Source organism: Fundulus heteroclitus, unplaced genomic scaffold (genome assembly GCF_011125445.2).
Source record: "Fundulus heteroclitus isolate FHET01 unplaced genomic scaffold, MU-UCD_Fhet_4.1 scaffold_55, whole genome shotgun sequence".
NCBI lineage: Eukaryota > Metazoa > Chordata > Actinopteri > Cyprinodontiformes > Fundulidae > Fundulus > Fundulus heteroclitus.
The window spans coordinates 1,910,877-1,936,385 of NW_023396978.1; the positions used below are offsets into that span (position 1 = coordinate 1,910,877).

The following is a 25,509-nucleotide window of genomic DNA, read 5'->3' on the forward strand; positions in this document are numbered from 1 at the left end:
GTTGTGTGCTGTACAAAAAAGAACAACTTAAAAACAAAAGTCATAAAAGTAACTTATGCTTTATTGTCAGACTCCACTAAACAAGAACAACTATTTTTGTCTGCTTAGTTCAGCTTTATGAGCAGCACATTAATTTAGGATGGCATTAGCTTAAAGTTAGAGTCTGCCTGTGTATTTGTTTTGTTTGTTTCGCTGATGCAATATGACTTGTGACAGCTTTTCGCTGTCTCCTGGAACAAGATAAGTCTGAATCACTCCACAAAGAGGCTCGCCCTTCATCAGCGCCCTTCGGTCTGACCAAATCGAGGGAGCGGTCCGCCGCTTCCCGTACAGAGTCGACCTGTGCCCGTCTCCTGGCCCTCTCACCTTCCTGTTGGTTCTCATCCGTCTCTTAACTCTCTCTCAGTCCAAAGAAAGCATCCATTAAATCACCTCCGAAGATGAAAACTGGACATGACAGCGACAAACTGGAGCAAACCAATGTTCTCCCAAAGCCCACTCCCTACCCCGGCCGCACATTTCCATGCCTCTTCCTATCTGTCCCATATTGTCAGTGAGAGAAGCCCCCAGCGCTGCTCTGAGGCAGAGAGCAGTTCTTGTTTACTGATGCACGCTGCACTGATGTGAGCTGATTTCATCAGGCAACACTTTTCTATGCCGTCTTCCTTTGCCTCCCATCCTCTTCCTCTGTCTGTAGCCGCTAATGTGTCAGCTGTGACAGGGCGGACGGTGTGACACTCAGCAGGATATTTCCCAATTTTTCCTCTACAAATGATCATCTGCTAATTAATGCGTGTTTTCATTCCACGTCTGTCTTTCACTTGGGGCTTCAACTATTCTTAATGTTTTTTTTTTTCCCCCATCTGGTTAATTTCCTGTTTCTTTGATTAAACAATCATCAAATTAACTGCTGAAAAATTACTTCCAGTCTAGTTGGGGAGGAAATGTTCACTGAAGGAATGCAGTGGTTTGCGTAGATTGGGAATCAGCAGACCAAAGCATGTGATTAGTTAATAGTCTTCACAGCAAACTGGTTGCGCTGTGCCTCTGTCCATCATGTGTGGTGGTTAGATTTCTTCTCACCAAGGCAGGCTGCAATTATAACAAATGGATGAGTTCAAACCATCTGTAAGACATTTGATTAACGCTGCAGAGCCTTCTGATGGCAGAGGGAGGGCCAGGATGGTACTTGATGTGGAATTGCCCTAATAGCAGTAGCCATGCTCCAGGAAAAAAAATATCTCAGAAATAGAAATTACAGCCTCGGAGAAACAGATGAGGTTCACAGCGAGCAGCTCCGGGTGGCTTCTGCATCCATCTTACACACGATTTGATTGGTACTCGCAGTCATAAGCTCAGGCTCGTGGTGCAGCTGTTGAAGCTAATGTTGCATGAAGCAAGACAGATGTTTCTGCTGGTGTCTTGTCTCGTTCGTTTTCCTAGTTCATCCATTGTTTTGGCCATTTGAACACACTCTGTGCACACTTTTCCTCTTAGTCCTATTTTTACTGCCTAAGTCGAAGAGGCGTAGATGCAGTTAACTGTACATTTCTCTTGTGGTGGTGATGGTGGCGAATAATGGCATAGGAACAGTGGCAGCCTCCACCAGTCGCGTCTGCAAATTATGGTATTCAGATGTGCCACAAAGCAGAGGTCACCTGGATTTTGGCAGCTGTCAGACCTCAGGACTGTGTATGCCAAAACTATCTATCTATACTTTAGTTTACTTTAAAAGTCATATTTAGGAAGTCTTTCTGTCCTCGATCATGACGTTTAGAGATAGAACCCAAGAAACAACCATCTGAGTTTCTGCAATACCTTTAACTGTTCCGGGATTATGGTTCATATTCTTGCAGGAACTAGATGTAACGTCTTAGTCAGTGCTTTACTGAGAGAATGTTGCTGTTCTGCAATGCTTTATTTAATTTTACTGAAGTACATCGTTTTTTTTTTGTCATTCTTTAAAAACTGGGTCTGTGGCAGGAAACCAACCTATTTAGGTGAACTCTACCAATCCTGCCAAGACAAGATATCAAATATCCTGGCGGAACTGGGCCAAAAGCCTGATGGTTGCAAAAAGCATGCGGTTGAGGTGTATCTTGCTAAGCAACATTGAACAAATTAGTGGGGTTGTATGTTTATATTTCAACCTGTGCATACAATTTCAACTTTTTTTTTGCTTGAGAGAAAATCAAAAACAAATTAGAACGTATGTAACCGACTGTTGGATTTGTAAGGCATCAAAGGGTCTTACTAGCCAGGTATTGGGATTCACCAGGTCTTTTTTATGCGACTCAGGATTTGATGTTCAGGTCCAAATTTTCCAAATAACATCACTGACCCCTCTTTGTCTCCTTAAGGACACAGCACTAGACCCAGGAGAGGATGTGGCTCTTCTCTCAGTGAGCTTTGAGGATGCTGAAGCTACCCAGGTCTTCCCTAAACTCTACCTCTCTCCAAGCATCGAGCAGTAAGTACAATGAGTCATTTATTTTTATATAGTGCTGTTGCTTTTAGGTGCGATATATGATAACATTGTGATTCAAGATGTTTGTGCAATATGTTTTGTTTGCTTTAAAAGCTGGTAAAGATACCAGAAGTCTTATCTTCTAGTCCTTACCTGCGTTTATCCTTTCTGTGTTCTCACTCTTCACTGCTTTTGAGTGCTATAGAGAGCTGTTTAATGTGTGTAATCTGAACTTCTTGCATCACGTTGTCACTGACGAAAATCCCACAGCTTTATGTCTGAACTCATTAGTCACTTTTCCTAAAGACAATAAGGAAAACCAGGGAAAATTAGATGGATGACACAGAGTCTGAACTGGGAATGACTGAATGTCTGCACACATCTGGGCAGTAAAATATGTCTGGTTTGTAGGCGGTGGTTGAATATTTGTTTAATCTGTTGGCCTGTTGCATCAGTATACAGTATTTTTTGTTCTTGCTACATCTTGTGTGTGTGTTTTAATGCATCTGTCATCTCGTCAGCTTTTCTGTCGTAGTGGAGATAAGGTTATGTTTCTCTACATGCATGAACAAGGGTGTTAATGTCCCAAATGAGGGATATGCCTCCATCTTCATGTTTTACCGTGTCCGCATGCTTGCACCTGTATTCCAGTCTGCTTTGCCTTCAGCATAATGTCCTGGTATGGGTGGATGTAGATTTGTTTTGTATGTTTGATGGAGAGAGCCAGGTATGGGCCCACTCTAACCTCAGGGCCTCACGGTCTAGGCGTCCGTGCTCGGAATAATCTTGGACCGATGTTTATTTACAAGCACACGCCCCGTCACACCAGCTTAAGATGCTTCTTCTCCCACCACCACTGCTTTTTCTTCCTCTCTGTCTCTCCCTCTGTTATTCTGTCCTACCTCCTTCTCTCCCTTTTTCTGTCTAATCGTCATTTCATTTTTCCACACTTGTTTGATCTCTTCTTATATTATCAAACCTTTCATCACCTCAGGTCTCTTCTGTTTCCTTGTTGCTTATGAACTCATTCTCTGTGACATTTCGGCCAATCCAAAATATGTCAAACTGTCCTCAGCCACTGAGCTTTTTAACATTTTTTTAATTTTATGTGATAGATAAACAAACAAGCAAAAGGCTACTTTAAGGCTTCATCACAGATTCTAAAAACGGTTTTAGGTCGGGACTTTGCCTTGGTCATTCTAACACATTAACATGTATGTATCTAAATCCTTCCATTGTCGTTCTGGCTGTATTTTAGGGCTGTTTCCTCTAGCAAAGGGGACATCCGCATCAGGTTCTCTAAAGGTTTTTGTTTTTTTTTTCCCCAGAGGTTGGTCTGTTATTTAGCTCTGTCCATCTTCACATCAGCTTCCTTTTTGTTACTGTAGAAAAAGCATTCTCCCATCACTATACCCTATGGATATTGTTTCATAACCTAATCGTGCTTTAAACTCGTTCACAAAAATATTTCTGACCTGTCTGCTGTGCCCCTTGGTCTTCATGATGCTGTTTGATCACTGAATCTCTCCAACAAACCTTTGAGCCCTTCATAGAACAGCTGGCTATAATAATCAGGGGACATTTAAAGACAATTTGCTGCGCTGGAACTTATTTATGGATCATCCTTTTCACAGTTATGTGCAACTTTTTGTAGGTCTGTGACTCACAAATACATGCAAAAGAGGTTCAAAATAGAACAACTGGACTTCAGTTTTAAAAGAGCATTGAAATTACATCAAAAGATGTTGAGGTGATCAAAAAATACACATACATAAAATCTGTTTTATATATATAAACCAACATCTGTGGCAAAATACAATGGGGATTTAAAAAAACAACAACATTGTGCTAATGCTGCCTTTTTATTCACATAACAAAATGCCCAACTATAGAAGATGCCAACAGATGGTGATTCATGTTCAGAGTTTATTGGCATAACTTAAACAACTTGGCTTTTTACAAGAATCCTTTTAAAATAAGACCTGTTGTGCATCATGGCCAATGTTCCAAGGATGATACTCAACAAAGTATCTTTGTTTTTTGTTCATCTGAGCAAAAATGTTGCTAGTTTTACTCTATGCTTTGATGAAGTAATTAATCAACTGTTTAGAATTGAGAAAGACTCCCGTATAGGTGTCGAAACACATCCACAGAAAATGAGCGAACGTCCATCTACCCTCAATTTAAGCATATTGTAGTTGCCATGACCCCCGATAATTGAAATTTTCTAGTTTTATCACTCAGATTTGTTTAGTTTTACTGTTTTTCTATATCGTCTTAATGATCTCAACGGACTTCCTGCATCATAAAACCAATCTGAAATATTTTACATCATCTTCTCAGGTGCTCCCTCCTCAACCTGCAAGTATGTATCTTTTTTTCCCCCCCAGAAATGTATCATTTACAGTAAATTAGACCCAAACACACACACACGGCTGATTCTCCTCTTCATTAGGATGACATGAACAAGACCTTATCTGCATGCAGCAGCTAATTACAGGACACAAAAGGTCACCTACCTACCGACTGTCCCACATAATCCTCAATTATTTCATGCCGTGCACATGCAGGAATAAATCCAAGCAATGTTATAATGAGACATCTCAGACATTACATCTTTCTGCTTATTGTCCGTCTGTTTGTTAATGGCTGATTTGCACAATGAACAATCCTGGTTTGGTGGACATGTTGATCGATGGAGGCTTTCATGAAGAACCTTGCGAAGATGTTGACGTTACAGAAAACACATGCATATGTGCGTTAGTGACCAGACTGATGCAGTTTCAGCGGCGTTGGAGGCTGCGCTCCTAGCCCAGCATCATGCAGAGAGCAGACAGAGGGAGGCTGAAGGCGGCAGAGTGAGGAGCTGTGAGGGGGGGGGTTTCCGGCGGAGCAGCGGGGAGGGGGGGGGTTAGATAAAGGAGGAGAGGAAAGAACCCTCTCAGAAACATCACAAAATGCAGAGGCTTAAGAGCGCCTCATTGAGCCAAGTTCCCATTTCCAAGCCCTCTCCTCCTGCTTAATGTTGCCTCTTTGTCTCGTGATATTTGCACATATGCATATCAAGGCCATCCATGAATATGCTCTGCTGCATGTTTTTGTGCACCTTTTTTGTCAGCTGTGTGGGAGTGTGTTAATTCATGACCCAGGGCAAAAAAAAAAAAAAAAAAGAAAAGAAATGAAGTCTTATTCACCGTTGTTTGAAGACCGCAGCGCATTTGCGAGTTTCAGCATCAGTGTTATGTTCGCCGTGGATGCTTCTTTATTTAGCATGCAGATGTTTGTGTTTATGCAGATGTGCAACCCTTTTAGCTTTCCCTCTGCATCCCCGCTGACCCTCGTTAGTCTTTGCTCCTGTGTAGCTGCCCATTATCTCCGCGCTGGCTCCGCCGAAGAGGAAAACTGATTTGCTGCGGCGCGCCTGCACACGTCTGTGCTTTTCTAGCAGACCATTTGATCGACGTTCAGGAGGCTCGGCGTCGATTCCAGTTACCACAAATGTTCACAGTATCTCAAGAAGCCAAGAGGAGAAGGAAAAAAAAAAATCACATGAGAACAGATTTGGAAAATGTTTAAATCAATCTTCGTTTTCATCAAGTTGTGAATTTAACAAGCGACAGATTCACAGACTGTCTCAGTTTTGGTGTTTGTGCAGGGTGTCATGTCAGCTACATCCACTCTGTATTAAAACGTTGAGAGCGGCTTCATTTTTGCAATGCTTCTGTCAGTCTGTATTTGGGTATGGAACATTGCACATGTGTTTGTCCCTTAATCTTTTTCACATTTTGTGATATTACAACCACAAACTTTAATTTATTTAGTTGTATTTGGTGGAGAGGATGTGTGAGTTTGTGTGCAATAGATCAAAACACAAAGGACAAGTTTTTACAACAAAAAAAAAAAATACTTCTTGCTCTTATGTTCTGCCTTACCTGAGTTAATAGTCTTTAATGAATCCTTTGTGTTATCTTTCTACCAGCTTTGTACACCTGGAGACATAATAGTTTTTCCCATTTCTCTTTGCAAAATTACTCTACAGCATCTATGAAGAGCAATTTTCCAATCCAATGGATTCTTTTTTTATTTTATTTTTTATTTTGACATGTCGATCCTAACAAATTAACATGGTTTGATCTAGAGAAATTCATTGTAGCTGGTATGTGAACCTCAGGTCCTGTTTCAAGTCTTTTGCAGCCTTAAAAAAAGGTTTTCTCCATCCACCTTCCCATTAACTCTGACCAGCTTCCTTGTTCCTGCTGATGAAAAGTATTCCCACAGCATGACACTGCCAAAACCATGCTTCACCATAGGGATGGTGTGTTCAGACTGATGTGCAGAGTTACTTTTTATCACACAGTGTTGTGCCTAAAACATTTAGCATTGTCCGATCCAAGCAGCTGCTTCCACTTGTGTACAAGTACACAGACTTCATATGGCTTTTTTTGTTGTTGTTCTTCCTTAAAGGCCTGATTTATGGAGTGCACAACTAGTAGTTGTCCTATGAACTTTATTATCTTACCTCAGCTGTGGATCTCTACAGCTCTTTTTTAGACTTAGACAACTTTATTTGTCATTTTGTATGCACAGAGTGCGTACAGAACGAAATCTTGTTGCATACAGCTTGTAAATTACAGTATAAGGTGCAGCAGTGATTTAAAAGTAAACAATTGAAATGTAAACAATGAAGGAGAAAGAGACAGTGTGTGATCACAGTGTACAGGTGAGTATTTTTTTTTTACTCCTCGATGAGATGTTAAAGGTTGTGTATACTTTTTTTTTTTTTTTTAACTAACCCTGCTTTAAACATTTCCTCCACTTTTCTCCTGACCTGCCTGCTGTGTACCTTGGTGTCCATGATGCTTTTTGTTCGTTGACGTTTTCTAACAAACCTCTGAGGCCTTCAAAGCCCAGCAGTAGCTATATAGAGATTTAATTACACACATGGGGGCTTTGTTTGCTAATTCAATTATTTCTGACGGCAGTTTACTTGCACTGGATTTTATTTAACGGTATTAGAGTAAAAGATGGATTTAAATATGACCTTGCATCAATTTCTTTCAGAATTTAAATCTTTACTTCCTCTCACTTCACAATTACTTTCAACTTATAGCTCTGTGTAGCCCATTTTTTTCTTTGACATCATTTTTGAGTGAAGCCAAATCATTTGCATACAAGATTTTCAGCATCTTGTGGAGATTTTTTTTTTACCTGTTGCTGCTTTAAAGTCGCTCGGCTTTTTTCCCCTTTTCTTCTCTGCTGTTGAGGGTCAACATCTCTCGGAAGTTATTGCGACATATCAGTTCCCACAGTGGATATTATATGGACAGTGGATATTTCTCCTCCAGCATACCACATTGCACCCCTCCGTCCGTCCGTCCGTCGTCTTCCGCTTATCCGGGGTCGGGTCGCGGGGGTAGCAGCTTTAGTAGGGAGGCCCAGACGTCCCTCTCCCCAGCCACTTGGGCCAGCTCCTCAGGAGGAACCCCAAGGCGTTCCCAGGCCAGCCGGGAGACATAGTCCCTCCAGCGTGTCCTGGGTCTTCCCCTGGGCCTCCTCCCGGTGGGACGTGCCCGGAACACCTCTCCAGGGAGGCGTCCAGGAGGCATCCTGACCAGATGCCCGAGCCACCTCAACTGGCTCCTCTCGACGTGGAGGAGCAGCGGCTCTACTCTGAGTCCTCCACCGGATGACTGAGCTCCTCACCCTATCTCTAAGGGAGAGCCCAGACACACTACGGAGAAAACTCATTTCAGCCGCTTGTATCCGGGATCTCGTTCTTTCGGTCACGACCCAAAGCTCGTGACCATAGATGAGGGTAGGAACGTAGATCGACCGGTAAATCGAGAGCTTTGCCTTTTGGCTCAGCTCTCTCTTCACCACAACGGATTGGAACAGCGCCCGCTTCACAGCAGACGCTGCACCAATCCGCCTGTCGATCTCCCGCTCCATCTTCCCCTCATTCTTGAACAAGACCCCAAGATACTTGAACTCCTCCACTAGGGGCAGGACATCCTCCCCAACCCGGAGAAGGCACTCTACCCTTTTCCGGTTCAAGACCATGGTCTCGGATTTGGAGGCACTGATTTTCATCCCGGCCGCTTCGCACTCGGCTGCGAACCGCTCCAGTGAGAGCTGTAGATCACGCCCTGATGAAGCCAATAGGACCACGTCATCCGCGAATAGCAGAGACGCAATCCTAAGGCCACCAAAGCGGATCCCCTCAACACCTTGGCTGCGCCTAGAAATTCTGTCCATAAAAGTTATGAACAGAATCGGTGACAAAGGGCAGCCTTGGCGGAGTCCAACTCTCACCGGAAACGAGTCCGACTTACTGCCGGCAATGCGGACCAGACTCTGACACCGGTCGTACAGAGACCTGACAGCCCTTATTAAAGGGTCCGGTACTCCATACTCCCAGAGTACCCCCCACAGGATCCCCCGGGGGACACGGTCGAATGCCTTCTCCAGATCCACAAAGCACATGTAGACCGGTTGGGCAAACTCCCATGCCCCCTCAAGAATCCTGCTGAGGGTATAGAGCTGGTCCAGTGTTCCACGGCCAGGACGAAAACCACACTGCTCTTCCTGAATCCGAGATTCGACTATCCGACGGACCCTCATTTCCAGAACCCCTGAATAGACCTTACCAGGGAGGCTTAAGAGTGTGATTCCTCTGTAGTTGGAACACACCCTCCGGTCCCCCTTTTTAAATAGGGGGACCACCACCCCAGTCTGCCAATCCAGGGGAACTGCCCCCGATGTCCACGCAATGTTGCAGAGCCGCGTTAACCAACACAGCCCCACAACATCCAGAGCCTTAAGGTACTCAGGGCGAATCTCATCCACCCCCGGAGCCTTGCCACCGAGGAGCTTTTTAACAACCTCGGCAACCTCAGCACCAGAGATGGGAGAACCCGACCCAGAGTCCTCAGGCTCTGCTTCCGCAATGGAAGACGTGTTGGTGGGATTAAGGAGGTCTTCGAAGTATTCCGCCCACCGACGCACGACGTCCCGAGTCGAGGTCAGCAGCACACCACCCCCACTGTAAACAGTGTTGGTACTGCACTGCTTCCCCCTCCTGAGACGCCGGATGGTGGACCAGAATCGCTTCGAAGCCGTACGGAAGTCTTTCTCCATGGCCTCTCCAAACTCTTCCCACGCCCGAGTTTTTGCATTGCACCCCTATTGAATCTTATTAGAAGATTCCTATTAGCTACTTCTAATCCCATTAGAAGAACCTAAATGCCATTTAGCTTCTTGGTTTTATCTCATTTTTATAAGATAAAGCGACAATTTCTGAGCGTAAACACACAGCATAATTAGAAGTAAGGAAAAACTCTGTAGCTTCAACAACAATAAATTCAGATAGCAAATGTGAATTTGAAAAGATTAAATTACATGGCACTGCACCCTGCTGAGTTTCCCAAGAATCCCCTATTTGACACAGACATGTTGTAACAAGCCTGCAGGACTGCGTTTCGCAACTATTAATAGGAACTCATATCTTTTAGCTGTAAAATGTCCCTATTACAGGAAAATATGGCATCATTTCTTCTGAATTTATTTTTGCATTTTGGCACAAGCTGTCAAATTAACCACATCTGCTTCCAATGTCCAAAATGTTTGTGCACATGGATGCTGGTGTAATTTAATTCCCTATTCCTCGTTTTGGAAAACGTTAGGTAAAGCAGGAGGGAAAAGGAGAGCAAATAGGACAGTTCAGCTATTTAAAAAAAAAAGGGAGATACTTGAAAGATAGAGATCAAAGCAATATATTGGGAATGCATTGTGATATTGTTTTACCAAAACATGACAATAGAAACTTATCAGAGAGCCTAACACTGTGTGTGCATTGCGTCAGATCTTCAGGAGGAAATGAAAGGAGAGACACGTAAAATATAGATTACATCAAATGGCGACTCAAGACACTGATTCAAGTTACACTTAAATAGCAAAAATAAAAGACCACAGATTCTACTTAGACTTCATACTTCTTCATTGCATGAGACAGTTTGTGTCTCATGCAATGAAGAGGGAAAGGAAGCCAGTGTGTGAGCCACAGGCTGCCGCTGCTGCACATGTTTTGCTGGAAAGGATGTTGACTTGTGAATATCTCTGCAACACGCCAATGCATTTATGCTGATTCTGTCATTCCAGCTCTTAATAATGATACCTTTAAACAAAATGAAAAAAAAAAGCAAGGAACCAGTGAAAATGATGGGTACACAAGTTTTGAAATCATATTATTTCTCGCTTAAGTTAAAATCCAGGTGCATTTCTATCCGTTCTGATGCAGCTTATGAAGGCCTTAAAGAGGAGCAAACAGGGGAGTAATATAGATAGTAGTTAGTGTGGGAGGAGAAGATCCAGAAGATAGTTAGGTGCAGACATATGATTTGTTGTGGGAACCCCAGCAAGGGAAAAACTGAAAGAAGAAGAGGAAAAAGGAAATGTCATTAAAAATAAAACACTTGTTTTATTTATTCATTACACACAGAGTGATAAATTTTAAGTGGTTATTTTTATCTGTGTTGATAATTATGGGGTACAGCTAATGAAAACTAACAGCTCTTATTAAGCTTTTATTTTGAGACCTATTAAAAAAAGATATGTTGGCCTATCCATGTATTTAAGAATAAACAAATCAATACATGGCTTCTTTTACTAAAGATTCTAATTCAAATCATGGAGACATTCAACCTGTGGCAGGTTGAATTAATAAGCACCTTCATCTCGTCTGCGTTGTTGAGTACAGAGTTTTTGTCATGTTCCTCTTAATTACAGCTCTTTGGTTATCTGTGGGGTTTAGGTTAGGTTAGTTTGCTGCCCAATTAAGTACAGTGATACCAGGTTATTAGTAGGTATTGGTATGTTTATTAGTGTAGGCCTGGTCTGGCTGGAAAGGGATATCAACACAGGGAAATATAAGAATCTTTAATATTTCCTACTAGATATCTGGGCTGACTTGAACAGCCAGCTGCTTAAAAAATTATCTTTTGTGGCCAAACCTCCTTGTAGATAGTGTCAGTCTCTGCTGAACAAATGTCAAGTTAGCAGTCTTTGCCATGATTGTGAAAGCCATTTCATGTCTGTAATAAAATATCTTTATTCCCCTAGTTTGAAGCCATATTTATCCCAATTAATATAAACAATCATTGAACTACATTTTTCTTATGTGTAATGAAACTATGACATAGATAGTTGCTAAGAGCAACTCAGACAAACATTTTTATCTTAGTGAGGGGGTGTGGTTGACCCCGTTGCTAGGTGTGACGCTGTCTTTTAAGAGCTGTAATTGGTTGATGGTACAAGGGAAAAAAACATAAATGCACTCTTAGTAATCAAAATAGAGAATTCACCGATTAGACTGGATTAAGGAATATAACATGATGATAAAACTTAGCTAAATTGGTTGTCATTCAGCATCAAAATGTTCGAATGCACGTATGCACCTCATCATTATTTTGACTTGCTTATTTATTTTTACTTGGCAGTCATTTTACTACCTTATCTGTTTGATATGTGTATGTGCACTCACTCACCTGTCAACGTTTTACTGGGATTGCCTGCTTATATAAAGGGACATTTTATGTTGGCAAAACGACCAACATAAAATGGAGAAAACCGAACTGGACAGCAGCGTTGTCCAGCGCACAGCTCACAGTTCTGGGAGGAGCATAGAGGAGCATTGAAAAGTAAATTGGTTCCTGGATCACGGCTCAAATACACAGAGTTTGAAGCATATTGCCGCAGTTCAATGCATCTTTTTCTCTGCGTGTCTTGGTGCTTTTACGCACCAGCCTGGAAAGGGAGAGGCACTCTGTGGAGCAATCAACAACTGAGGAGATGGCATCACACTAGCAACCTTCTGTCCGACCATTTAGGCTAATGACATTACCATGCAAAACAAAAAAATCATTTATATATATTCTTTGTAAATTTCTCCACATTCATGATTATTCAATAGTTTTCGTATTTATTTATCCTCGATAAACTTGCATTACTAGAGCCTTGCCTTTAACTCGTTGGGCTGCTGAAACTAATCAACTTCCCTCTATGGGGATAATAAAGTTGATCTTATTTACATGTTAATAATTGTATGATTGTTAAAGAAGTTTATGTGCTCATTTCCTCCAGGTTTAGGTGGTGAATCAGCCAATCAGCTCTCTCTGTTTGCACCATCTTCTCTGCTTAAGACACTCTTTGGCTCGCTAAAAGTCTTCCTCACTACTCCTGACATTTTTTCACTTTAGAAGCTCTCTGAAAGCCTAAGATGCTTTATGAACAACTTTTATCTTACGCGGGTAAAATTCAAAGAAGAATCTTAGAATTCGGGAAATTCTAAGATTTTTCCCCAAAATGATGTCACTAAGAGCTCCTTTTACTCTTAGGATTCTTTGTGAATACAGGCAGTGTAGTTTTATCATGGTCTGATTGCAAGAATAGTTTTCCTCCAGTTTTTGAAGTGTCATTTGTTTTCAACCAAATAGTTAAAATTTTATGTATGGAAACATTAATAAATTGAATTAATGCCAATAAAATTAGGTGAAATGCTTACAAAAGGGAATGGATGAATAGAAACGTAAATTGCTCTGTTCAGTCTTCAAATCAAAGATGTGCGAAAATTACGTATGGAAAGAGTAAAATATTGCACCCTTTAAGGATGTATAGAATATTATTCAGTCCAGATCTGTTTAGTTTATCCGTCACTTAGCTTGATCTTTTTAAGTTTTTAACTCCTGTCTCCTCGGTGGTATGTCTCTCCACCCCCGTCCTTGCCCCTCCTGGTTTCCACATGTGTTGCCGCTCGTCTCCTCTCCGTCTTCTTCTGTGCTTCCATCATTCTCTCTCTCTCTCCTCTGCTGATCCCTCTGGCTGATCCTCAAAGGGAAACTGAGGGAGTGAGTGGGACTTAAAAGAGAGGAAAGCACTGCGCTCTCACCAGCAAGGTCGTCCCTCGCTCAGCTGAAACGCAGCGCGGAGAGAGGAAAAAAAAAACGTTATTCATTTTCTCTTCCCTTGCACCTCTCTACTTTTTTTTTTTCCTTCCACCACTCCTGAGTTGTTTGATATCTCACTTTTGCTGTCTTTCAGCAGGGGTTTGGATCTAAGCGCTCTGAACGCACACTAGTAAGCCCCCTGAGCTACAGTGTTATACCTCCATTCCCAATCCCTCTTCCTCACTTTTTCCAGTTCTTTCTGCTGTTTTTCGTCCCTCTGTCTTCAAACGCACCATCGCTCTGATGTTTTCAACCCTTCAGAGCGACAAGGGGGAACAAAACACGTTGAAGTACCCCCAACAAACGCCCACGTTTTCACCGATAACGTTGAGCGTATGAGCGCCATTGCGCAGCCCTCTCGTTTATTTGCTTCTCCTCCTGTAAAAATCGTTTATCATGTGAACTGCGACGCCTCCCATTCTGTGGGTTCACAAAATGCACCTGCTTAAGATTCAGTGTTCATTTGTTATATAATGTTTTACGCGACGTCTGGAAGAAAATGTACTGTGAAACGGGTGGTGTTACACTCATTTAAAGTAGCTGTTAAATTCATGTAGACATTTAGAGAGCATAAATAATTTAAGCTTTGGGGCAAATTTGTTGCCAGGTTAAATCAGGCCTTTGATAGGTGTTGTTGGAGTGGAGTTTATGGTATTATCAGGTCTAAAATATGTGTTTTATGCATTCCAGTAAGATGGAGTAGTAATCCAATAATACCATTACAAGGATCAACTGGGTCAGCTGTGTGTTGTCTTTAGTAGTCTTATACAAAAACAAGTTCAAATCAACAATTTAAAATGCTCTGCTAAACAACTCCTAAATAGCATCCAGTAATGTTCATTTATCGTTCACTAATGTGTCTGTGGCACGGTACATTCAAATGTAATATGCAACCAATTTCAGCTTTATTTCCCAGAAGCAGCTGCTGGCTCAGACTAAATTTTCCTTGTTTTCTGGTCTCACAAAGCCGCCAGCGAGGAAATTTGTTGCAAACTTACACATCTACCGAGCTACCATGGTCCAGAAATCAAAGTCCAATTCAAGCAAGCCTCACCTCTTTAGTTTTACATTTTTTATTCCAGTTCTATTGAGATTAATTGTGTAGGTGAGGGTTTTAATGCATCAGTCACTTACACACGGAGCAAGCACAATTGTGAAAATCAGTATAATGTGTGAAACGATTTTTTTTAAAAACGCCGCATTCTCTGTCTGCATGATCTCTTAACAATGTGCAAAATGAGCAGATGCAGTGTCCTGAATCAAACATTATATGCAAATAAACTCGTCATAGATGAAGCAACAGGGTGTCTTAGCCTGTCCTGTTTTAAAGCTCTGATCTGCAACATGGTTTGAGAGGAAATAAAGGCCTCCTATCAAAGGTTTGTGCAAAGGCCTCCTATCAAAAGAATGATGTGTTCGGCATTTTTACATTCAATCAATTTTAAGCATGACTGATGATGGTGACATAAAAAAGAAAAGAGTTGTTTTTGCATTGACTGTTTGCATATAAATGAAACATATCAGCTTCTACAAACAAGTTATGTCTGATCGCTTATAGGCATGTCTATAATGAAAGCTTTTTTTAAGATCGCATGTACTGTTGCAATGTGAGATTAATATGACTTTAAGGCCAAATTAAAATAAACTTTGCTGTTAGAGTATTGGAAGTAAAGCAGTGTTAAAAATATAGTTTTATTTATTAAGGGATAAAATATTACCTAAAGCAAGTTGTCCTAATTTGAAAAAGTAATCTCCGTCCTAAAATTGTCAATTAATCTTGACTAACCTCACTTTTTTTTCAACAAATCACTTAAATAAAGTCTGTCTGACAGCATGAAGTAGCCTGAAAGATCTTGAAAAGCATCACATCATACCTTGATCTAAAGAAATGCAGTCGTTTACATTCATAATCCGTCTAAAAACGGCTACAAAGCAGTTTGAAAGCTTTATTTTTTTATTTAGATATTTATTTGGGACGCCATTATTAATGAACTGAGAAAACATAAAAACAATATGCAACTTTCCCAGGGTTGGCCAACCAACCAAAATTACTTCATGAGACTAGAGTGCATCAGTGACTCATCCAGGAGATCCAAAAAGAACCCAGAACATCTAAAGTACTGCAGGCCTCCCTTGCCTCAGTTAGGGTCAGAGTTCATGATTCAACGATAAGACAGAGACAGAAAGAAAGTCTTGATGATACCCAACAGTTCTAGGAAAATATTCTTTGGATGGAAGCGACAAAAGTGGATCCTCCTAGAACGTGTGCATCTGGTTTAAAACTAGCACAGCATGGAGGTGGGAGTGTGATGGTCAGGACCTGGACGGCTTGCTGCAGTCAATGCAGCCATGATGTTCTGCTCCCTAAGCTGCTGTTCACTTGGGTTGTACTTCAAGATAATGTTGTTGTTGTTTTTTTTTTTTAAACAAAGAAATTGAGCTTTGGTAACCATTTCTGGTAAATACCAGAGAATGAATTCAAAAATAGACGCAACCGCTTTGAAACATTTCTTTAACAATGTCTCTTTAATGCCACTCATGTTGTATCTACGTGAAGGGAATGTCCCCTGGAGCAGTCACCTGCAGCAATAAAAGTGCTCATTAGCATGGCTCACTGAGGCTGCACCTGTGATAATAGAAGATTAGAAGAAGTAATGACTTGGTGGCGCTTCAGCTTCCATCAGAATCTCCGTGGTTATTTGCGGTTCTGGATTCATCATAAAGAAGCACTTATCTGCAAAGACATTGATTTCTAGCTAATTTTTAGCCTCCTTCTCTGAGCATTTCATAGCTGGACTCGATTGTCTTAATCTTTCTTTTTTTTTTTTTCTCTTTTTTTATGCTCGCATCTCGTTTACCTGATTTTCCCGAGCCCGTGAGACGAGTCAGATACATCTCTCCTTCCCCCAGAAAACCTGCTGCATTGCATAAAAGAATCGAGTGGGCACCGTCTCTGCCCCCAAACCAGATTTAGGAGCCCAGAAAAATCAACACAGAGAGACAGTTTTAGGCTGCAGTGCACTAATGTTTGTGTATCTGCATTTGCCTGTAGGTGCCTCTGTGTGTCAGTTTCTATGCGTGCACACATGCTTTACCCTGAGTGTGTGTGTGTGTGTATGTGTGTGTGTGTGTGTATGTATGTGCATGTTGGCTGTGTGGGTGTACACTTTGCTTGCGTGTGTCCCCTCTCCAGGGTCTGTAGAGGTGTGTTATGGACTTTGAAAGTCTCTGCATTTCAATCAGATATATATTTTTTTTCAAGGTTTTGTGAACATCTTGTCAAAGTCACAAATTGTCAGTCTGATAAAATAAATTTTCCACCAGCTCGGCAAGCACACTTGACAGTCTGAGATGTCAGTGCAGACGGCTCGCTCTCCCCCACTCCAGCACAGGCTGCTGCCTCTTTCCTGGCTCCTTGAAGACTCCTGCTTTGCATGTTTCTCTGAAAGTCTGTGTGAAGGGAAGTTTCTCATGCTGCTTTGTTATTAAAAGCAGAGTTTCCTCAGCACGCAGCCCTTATTAGATCAGCCTGGCATATATTGAGGATGTTATCTGCTTTGACAAAGTATAATGTCTGCCCCAAACAGCTGTTTGTTTTGAAAAAAGATGAGAATTTTAGTATTTTCCTCACAGATTTTGACAACTTAATGTCTGTAGTGACTAGCTTGGATACATTTATGCTTAGCCAGCCTTTGAATAACTTTTTGTTATTCCAAAGTTAGATAACCAGCTGGACTTTTTGGATTTAAAAAAAAAAATGAAACTTTGAGTTTAGTGAATAGAGTGGTTTTCTCAAACTAATTAATGTTCTTGTGACCTTCCAAACAGTGGTCATGTAGTTTAGATTATTTAAAAAAAACGCCGTAATATTTAGCATTTGCTTGAGCTCCATCTCTCAAATACAGTAAAGGAAGTCAAAATTTAGTTATGTAATATTTCCTTCCCCAGCAAGTTATTGCCATTATTTTACTCAAACTCTATTGTTTTATTCCCTTTCAGTGAGTCCAGTTGTCTGGTAAGCTTAACATTGTCTTGATTTGTATTTCTCCAAGCCTTTTGGAAATCATTTTAAAGATGTCTGTTAAATTTGCTTTTTTTCTCATCTGTAGAAAACAAATCCAAAGCATTTGATACAGTTGGTCAAAATATTATCCTAGAAAGACTTTAGGCTGGTTTGAATCTTGTCTATCTGACAGATTCCAGTTGGTTCATGTTAATAATAAATCTTCGAACTCCTGGGTCACTTGTGGAGTACCACAAGGTTCAGTCCTTGGACCAATTCCCTTTACTATATGCAGTATGTGCTTCTGATTGGTAAAATGATCAGACAGCATGGGATTAATAATTATGCTGATGACACTCAGCTATATTACGACAGGCATGTCTTGATGACATCAAAACCTGGATGGCTTTACATGTTCTGCTTTTAAATCCTGACAAGACAGAAGTTGTCATCTTTGGACCTTAAAAATGAACTTCTTAATCAATCACTCAATATGAATGGCATTAAATAAAAAACCTTGGTGTTATTTTTTTTACCAATACATGTCATGTAAATACCATATTAACCAGGTTTCCAGGATTTCCTTTTTTACCCTCTGGAATGTTGCCAAAATTAGAAATATTTTGTCCAGGAGTGATCCTAAAAAACTAGTCCATGAATTTGTTATTTTAAGGCTGGACTATTGTAATTCTTTGCAAACAGGAAGTAACAAAATGCTGTTCAAAGCCTACAGCTGATCCAAAATGCTGCAGTTCTGTTGAAAATCAAAAAGAGGGATCCTCCATCCATCCATCCATTTTCCAAACCACTTATCCCTCTTGGGGTCGCGGAGGTTGCTGGTGCCTATCTCCAGCTGTCAAAATGGGCGAGAGGCGGGGTACACCTTGGACAGGTCGCCAGTCTGTCACAGGGCAACACAGAGAGACAAACAACCATTCACGCACACACTCACACCTAAGGACAATTTGGAGAAGCCAATCAACCTAACAGTCATGTTTTTGGACTGTGGGAGGAAGCCGGAGTACCCGGAGAGAACCCACGCATGCACAGGGAGAACATGCAAACTCCATGCAGAAAGACCCAGGGGTGTACTCGAACCCAGGACCTTCTTGCTGCAAGGCAACAGCGCTACCCACTGCGCCACTGTGCAGTGGCTTCCTGTTAAATCAAGAATACAATTTAAAATTATCCTTCTTACATATAAAACCCTTAATAGTTCCTAGAGTCTCTAAAGGTAGAATGGGAGACAGATCTTTTAGCTATCAGGCTCCTCTCCTGTGGAACCAACTCCCAGTTTCTGTCCATGTGGCAGACACCCTGTCTACTTTTAAGACAAGGCCTAAAACTTTCCTTTTTGATAAAGCTTAAAGTTAGAGTGGCTTAGGTTGCGCTAAGCTATCTCTGTAGTTATGCTGCTGTAGACTTAGGCTGCTGGAGGACATCAAGACCTATTTTTCACACTCTGCTGAGTTCTCCTACTGTTCCCCAATTTTGCATTGTTCCTTTAACTTTTTGTTCTCTGTCTTTGTTCACTTCATAGTAGGTACACCTGGTCTGGCGTTCTGTTAGCTGTGACATCATTCAGTGTTTTCTTCTGTGCTTTTTGTGTCTCTGCTCTTCTCTAACACCCAGTCGGTCGAGGCAGATGACCGTTCACACTGAGTCTGGTTCTGCTGGAGGTTTTCCTTCCCGTTAAAGGGGAGTTTTCCTCTCCACTATTCCTTAATGCTTGCTCAGTATGAGGGATTGCTGCAAAGCCAGTGCAGACAACTGTTCACTGTGGCTCTACGCTCTTTCTGGAGCAGTGAATGCTGCTTGTCAAGACTCAATGCAATCTGCAGGGTTTCCTGAGAGAGGACATTTTTTGACCAATCTGTCTGTTTGATTTGATTGAATTTGACATTGTACAGTGCATTGATATGACATGTGTTGTGAATGGCTGCTATGTAAGTGAAATTGAATTGAATTCAAAGCTTGACCAAGGACCAGAGAGAAGCCTCGTCCTTCAGTTATCCTTGTACTGTACACTATGTTTCCAGCCAATTGTTCCTTGGAACTTACTTTGCTTATACTAAAATACAATTTTGTCAAAGCAAGAAATCTTAGTTTTGTGTGTGTGTGTGTGTGTGTGTGTGTGTGTGTGTGTGTGTGTGTGTGTGTGTGTGTGTGTGTTCATCTCAAGAAATTAGTGCAAATTGTCTTTTTGTGAGGCTTCACATGCCCCAAATTAAAACTGGTTCTTCACAAAGTTCTCTGTTTTGTAGAACATTGGTTGTTCTTTCAGGACTAGAAGCTTTTTTTCTTCATAAATGATTACAAATTTTGAAAGACCTTCAGGAAGCTTTATGAGCTATTTATCAAAGGAACTTTGAAAGATGACAACAAGCCTAGCTGCTTGGAGGCAAAATAAGAAAAAAAAATATTTTGTAGACAGCACTGTACTTGTTCATGTGGTGCTATCCTTATGCTTCTTCAAATAATTTAGGATTATTCCCAGAGTGGAGGAAAACGTTTTAGCGCACAACACGAGTTGTAGCAACAACTATCAGGAGCCGTTGGATTACTTTTAACAACAAATGCATTACTACTAAATGTCCTGATGCATCTCAATAATCTAGGTAGAAAAATACTGACAACTTCAGGCTGACAAAGTATCTTGGAAAAGAGATTAAGCATTTCCAGAAAGAAGAACCATGGCCTACTCCATTTCTTTTTTTTTTTTTTCATAACTACTAAAATCAATGCAATCAACTCGGCTACCTTAGATACATTTTTATCAATCATAATCAGAGCTGTTGTATTGGACTGATTTGCATTAAATTTTGACAGATTTAGATATTTTTTATAACTAGACATGACTTTATTTATATCTACACTTGCACATTTTTACCACTATAAAACTTCTAAAATTACATATATTAAACTTTTTTTTTTCTCCAAGTCTCAGAAGGTTTTACTTCAGATTCTAAATGTTGCGCTTGAAGCGATTCATAATAGGATTTTATCCAAATGGTTGCTATATAGAAGAGCCATGTTATTTCATTACTGTCAGAGGAGAGGTCACCGAGTTCTGTTGCCAAAGGCCAAAGGTCTCTTCGTTCCTTCTCAGAAGATCCACACATTATTTGTTTTGTTATTTTGTCCAGACAGACTGCATCCAGACTCTTTGCCTTCCAGGCTTTTGGAAACGAAGAAGGCAATCAAAATGGAAATGTTCTGCTTCTGAAGCTACATTTGAATTCCCAAACATTTCTTCTCGCGCTCATCTTTCACTTTCATCATGAATCACATCTGCCCTCCTTCCATTTGAGCCTTTATCTGTTCCCACGCTGCTGCTGCACACACTCCGACTTTTCTCCCTCACACACAAAAACGCACACATAAACAAACAAACCGAGCTTTGTCACCATTCACCTGAGTCACAGCAGATAATCTCTCCGTTTGATGAAGTCACAGGCAGCCCCGTTACTGTACAGCATGAGACTCTGCATGTTTACATGTACACAGTCTAATGTAAATATGTCATGCAGTGGGCTGGATTGCTCAGAGGGTTCGACTCAGGCAGCATGTCTGCACGATGACTCCAACATGTGTGGGTAGTGCTGAGAGTGGTGTCACCAGTGGAGACTGCAGCGGAGACACTTCAGGGTGCCACTTGGGAGAGTTAAACACATTATGTCTTGATTCTGAGTCCACCCACAGGACGCTCCGTTTTAAAGCGTTTTACAGAGCGTCTGAGAACACCTCCTTGTGAGAAATACAGTGCTTTCTCAGGGCCCGTATAGTCATTGTTGTCCAGCGTTTTGGGAAACTAAACCAAGGATTAGTTGGCTTTTACCAGGTCTTTAACCTGACACATTGTACTCGCTGTTTAACAAGGGGCTACCCCCATGGCTCGAAAGCTTGTAAAACCTGGCAGCAAAAACTTCCAGTAAAAGACTTCCCTGTGATCTTGTCTGTGGCTTGTAGGTTTTCATTTTTCCGCAGCTTTCTTAAGGTCACACCACTGCATTTCATTTAGGGGTAGGTCATTGCAGCACGTTGATTCTTTTCTTCTTTAGCCATTCGGTTGTGGATTTGAAGCTGTATTTAAGATAATTGATCCCAGTGTTGACCCCGCACTGCAAAAACGGATCTAAAAATGAGTAAAATGTTCTTAAAATTTGTGTTTTTGTCCTTGATTTGAGCAGCTAAATAATATTATCTGCTAATGGAATGAGTATTTTGACCCCTAAAATAAGGTAATTAGACATCTTGCACTTGAAATAGGATGATGGAGATGAATTGTTCCTATTTTAAGTGCAAAATCATCTTATTTACCTGTCCAAATCAAGGACAGATGCACTCATTTTAAGAAAATGTTACTTATTTTTAGTTCTGTTTTTGCAGTGCGTTTGGGTCAAGTGCAGGTGCCGGAAAGACGGCCTCACCTTTGAGTCTGGAATACTTTGGTATTCCTGTGTGGACCTTTGTGATATTTTTCTTTTAAGATTTATTTATATTTGCTTGCGAAGCGGTTAGCGGGAACCATGTTAGGAGACCTTTAGTCCTTGAGGCGGTCGGCCCAGGATCGACTCTGACCCGTGGCGCTTTGCCGCCTGTCTTCCACCCTCTTCCTGTCAGCTCACTGTCAATAATACGCGTGCCACTAGGGCAGCAAAAAAATAAATAAATAAAATTATTAATATTTGCAAGTAGGACTAAAGTAAAATCCTCCAATGCAGTGAGCCGGACTTGTTTCAGTGTCCTGCATTCAACAAATCAGCGTTTCCATAGTGACGGAACGAGGCGCCTGGCTGTGGCTGGCGCCATTTTGCCAATGAAAGGGCTGCGACAGACCCGGTCTGTCCGGCCGCTGCCGATCGCTTTCTCACGTGAAAAGGCCCAGTTACAGCACCTGTGAGGGATCATGACTGCGTTTCACTGTTCGGTGCAACAGACATGGTGTGAATACTCTGAGAGGACAGGAACACATGAGAATGAAAGTAGAGACATGTGGACAGATGCCTGCTGTCAAAGTAACAGTGAATGATAAGAAATGATAAGCACTGATATTCCTGACACTTGGCTTTGTTCTTTTACAACTTTTGTGTTTTCTGTTCCTTGTAAATAGCAAAAAATAAATAAACGGGAAATTGTAAAGATTGTAATAAGTTTTAATTTCTCTCTATTTTATTTAAGTAAAATAAATCTTCTAAGATTACTCACAATGGCTCAGGAATATCCAAATGGGGGAGAATTTTACAGGTTATTTAACTAATTTCTTGCTTATTTTTTGCATTTAAAACCTTTTCAAAACAGATAGTAAAGTTAAAAATAAAGTCTTATTTTCCAGACAGGCCTGTTTTAAACAGTTGGAGATAAATTATCTATTAGACAGCTCCTACTTAGAAGTCTGTGTATTGTTAAAAACTACATGAAACACCCACTTCTTAAAATGAGCTGCAGATGACAGGGTGATAATGAACATACCTGAAAGGAGTCACGTTCAAATAAAAGTGGTATTTTTACCATTAAATGTGTTTAGAATTCCCTTTGGAAGTAGAAATGTATACATGTTTAATTTCAGATTTTCTGTTGACTGCTGTGAACCGGTTTGGCCCTCTTGCCTGAGTCTGTTTTAAACTAATACGTTTCCCAGCATTGTATCGTACCTATAAGAAAATTCACATTCAGAACAACTGTTAAAGCTGTAAGAAATATATGCATCAAACCTCTTTAATGTCTGCAGAACATCAAAGCATCTCGTTAAAAGGGATTCAGCATGAGTTGGTTTGAAAAATGGAGAATACTATCTGGAAAACTGATCAATAATGCTGTTAATAACTGACATCTCTTTGCTTTTGTTTGCAACAGAACAGGCTAGAATAGTCTGCATCTGAGCCCCATTTGTCCATCAGTTTTTATTTTGTTCGTTCAAATCGAAGCACTATGGCTCATAGGTATGAGCTGACTGATTGGATGGAAATGATCTACAGAAATACAGAAGTTTTAGATGTTTGGAGTAGTTAAGCTTAAAATTGTTGCCTAATCCTTCTCCCATCCACGCATTTTCAAATGTAAAAGCAACGAAATTCAACATGCATCACACTTGATCCGATAGTTTCCAATGACACAAACGAATGACGAGAATCACTATTCTGTGGCTCTGTCCGCATTTCCATCTGAATGATGTGCAGCTATTCTTAGATCTGTGGGAGGATAGATGGGCATCATTTAGGTTTTCATTTTCAAAAGCTTTTCTCCTCGTTGCGTCGAGCTATTTTCAATCGACCATTTGTTGGTGCACAGGCTAATGCTAATTATGTGCACAAAGCCTACTGTAAATGGTGGCTTTGGAGTTCTTGAAAAAAGGATTTCGACAATGACAACGTCTTCATGACATGCCCTGCTTCCCTTTGAATAGAGCCTCGTTAATATTCAGCCTAACACAAGTATACATTGCTCATATTTCCATCTGAAATATAAACTCACTTCATTAGCAGACCTTAGTTTAAACATCATTTATTTGTTCTGATTCAACCTGTCGGGCTAAGTTTTAACCTGTTTACGCTGTTTTTCCACATAAACACCCGTGGTTTTGGCTCATGAAAGCAAGGTGGAGCAGTTGGGAGGAGCAGCACCTTCCGTAAAATTGCCTTGCCTGTTCTTTGGAATCGTCTTGTGCAACTCTTTTTCTTGTAATTGTCATTTACTGTGAATAAATGTGAGAAACATTTCAGACATGATGAGAAGAATTTCCTGGCTGTGGTCAGCTGGTGTGATTGCATTAGCAGCCTGTTGCAACCTTTTTTTTTTCTCTTTTTATTTTTTACAGTCCCCATTTTATGTGCTTCTGCAATCATTTGCTATCCTTGTATCCATGTATGTATTTTATTTCCTTTTTGTCAACCTACAAGTTGATCATAAATGAATGGTAAATGCCTTCCAATACTGTCTACTCTAGAGATGTTTTAGGAAGATAGTTATGGATAGTTATAAAAATATGGATAGTTACAGCTGGTTTGATTTCTTCTTGGTCCATCTCTACTGTATCTTGGGCAATTCTTAAAGGTGTAGTTACTTCTGGAAGATAATAGTTTAATTTCAATCATAGCATTAGTTTAGATTGAGGTTTCTGAAGAAATTTAGGATTTTGAGAAACTGACTAATACTTTAATTGGCTAACATTTGAAAAAAAAAAATTCAACATTTTGAAATGTTTTTTTACCTACCACTTTTCTCTAACTCGTTTGACCTTCCTGCAATAGTTTATTTTCATCCTGAACAAAGGTTTTTCAGGCTTAATGAAGTGTCATTTTGGACTTTGGCTAATTTTTAAATCCTTTTTAGCCCAGTTCCTGGAGCATGACAACATAGAAATTGATAAATGGACAAGTGAAGGACAAAAGAAGAACTCTGGAGCTGTAAAATATGCTTCTAGTAGATGAGCAGTATCTACAATGTGAAAAAGACAATAAATTGAACCTGAAATGTCTCCTCTAGCATTATGGTTCATCCAAAGTACAAGAAACGTACAGTGGTGCCTTGACTTACGAGTTTAATTAGTCCATGACAGAGCTTATAAATAAAATTACTCGAATGTCGAATCAACTTTCCCCCAATGAAATATACTGAAACAGCATTAATATGATCTGAGTGAAGCTGGCTCTATCTGTCTCTCTGGGATCCCTGGGAACTCTCATAGAACTGGCTCAGGAACCAGGAAGCAAACACGACTTACACTCTGCCAAAGTTGTTCCGGACTGTATCTCAATATTTGACAGTTGAAAAACTTGGCTAAGACATTGTTGATGGAGAGGACTGATTGTTTATTAGGAATGTTTTTTCCATCCCGGGTGACAAATGAGAAGGATTTTGGTTTATTTAGCAGTAAATTTCTTACTCATTGCTTCTTTAACGCACATTTTGCACTTTGCACTTTCAAACAGTAACACCGCCATTATCCAAAGTTTATAGCAGCTTAAAGCAGCACTGTGTACTTTTAGCCCCTAGGGCATTAGACCTGTAACTTCCAGGTTTAGCGCCCCTGAAGGCCA

At 40.7% G+C, this 25,509-nt stretch overlaps 1 protein-coding gene across 1 annotated transcript in view; it reads left to right on the forward strand.

Annotated features, from left to right (window-relative positions):
• The window catches only part of babam2 (BRISC and BRCA1 A complex member 2), a 114,865-nt gene that overhangs the window by 78,697 nt on the left and 10,659 nt on the right, over positions 1-25,509 (forward strand). Inside the window, exon 7 of the mRNA XM_036132841.1 lies at positions 2,361-2,470. Coding sequence (XP_035988734.1) covers positions 2,361-2,470 — 110 coding nt within the window. The remainder of the gene's footprint in view (positions 1-2,360; positions 2,471-25,509) is intronic.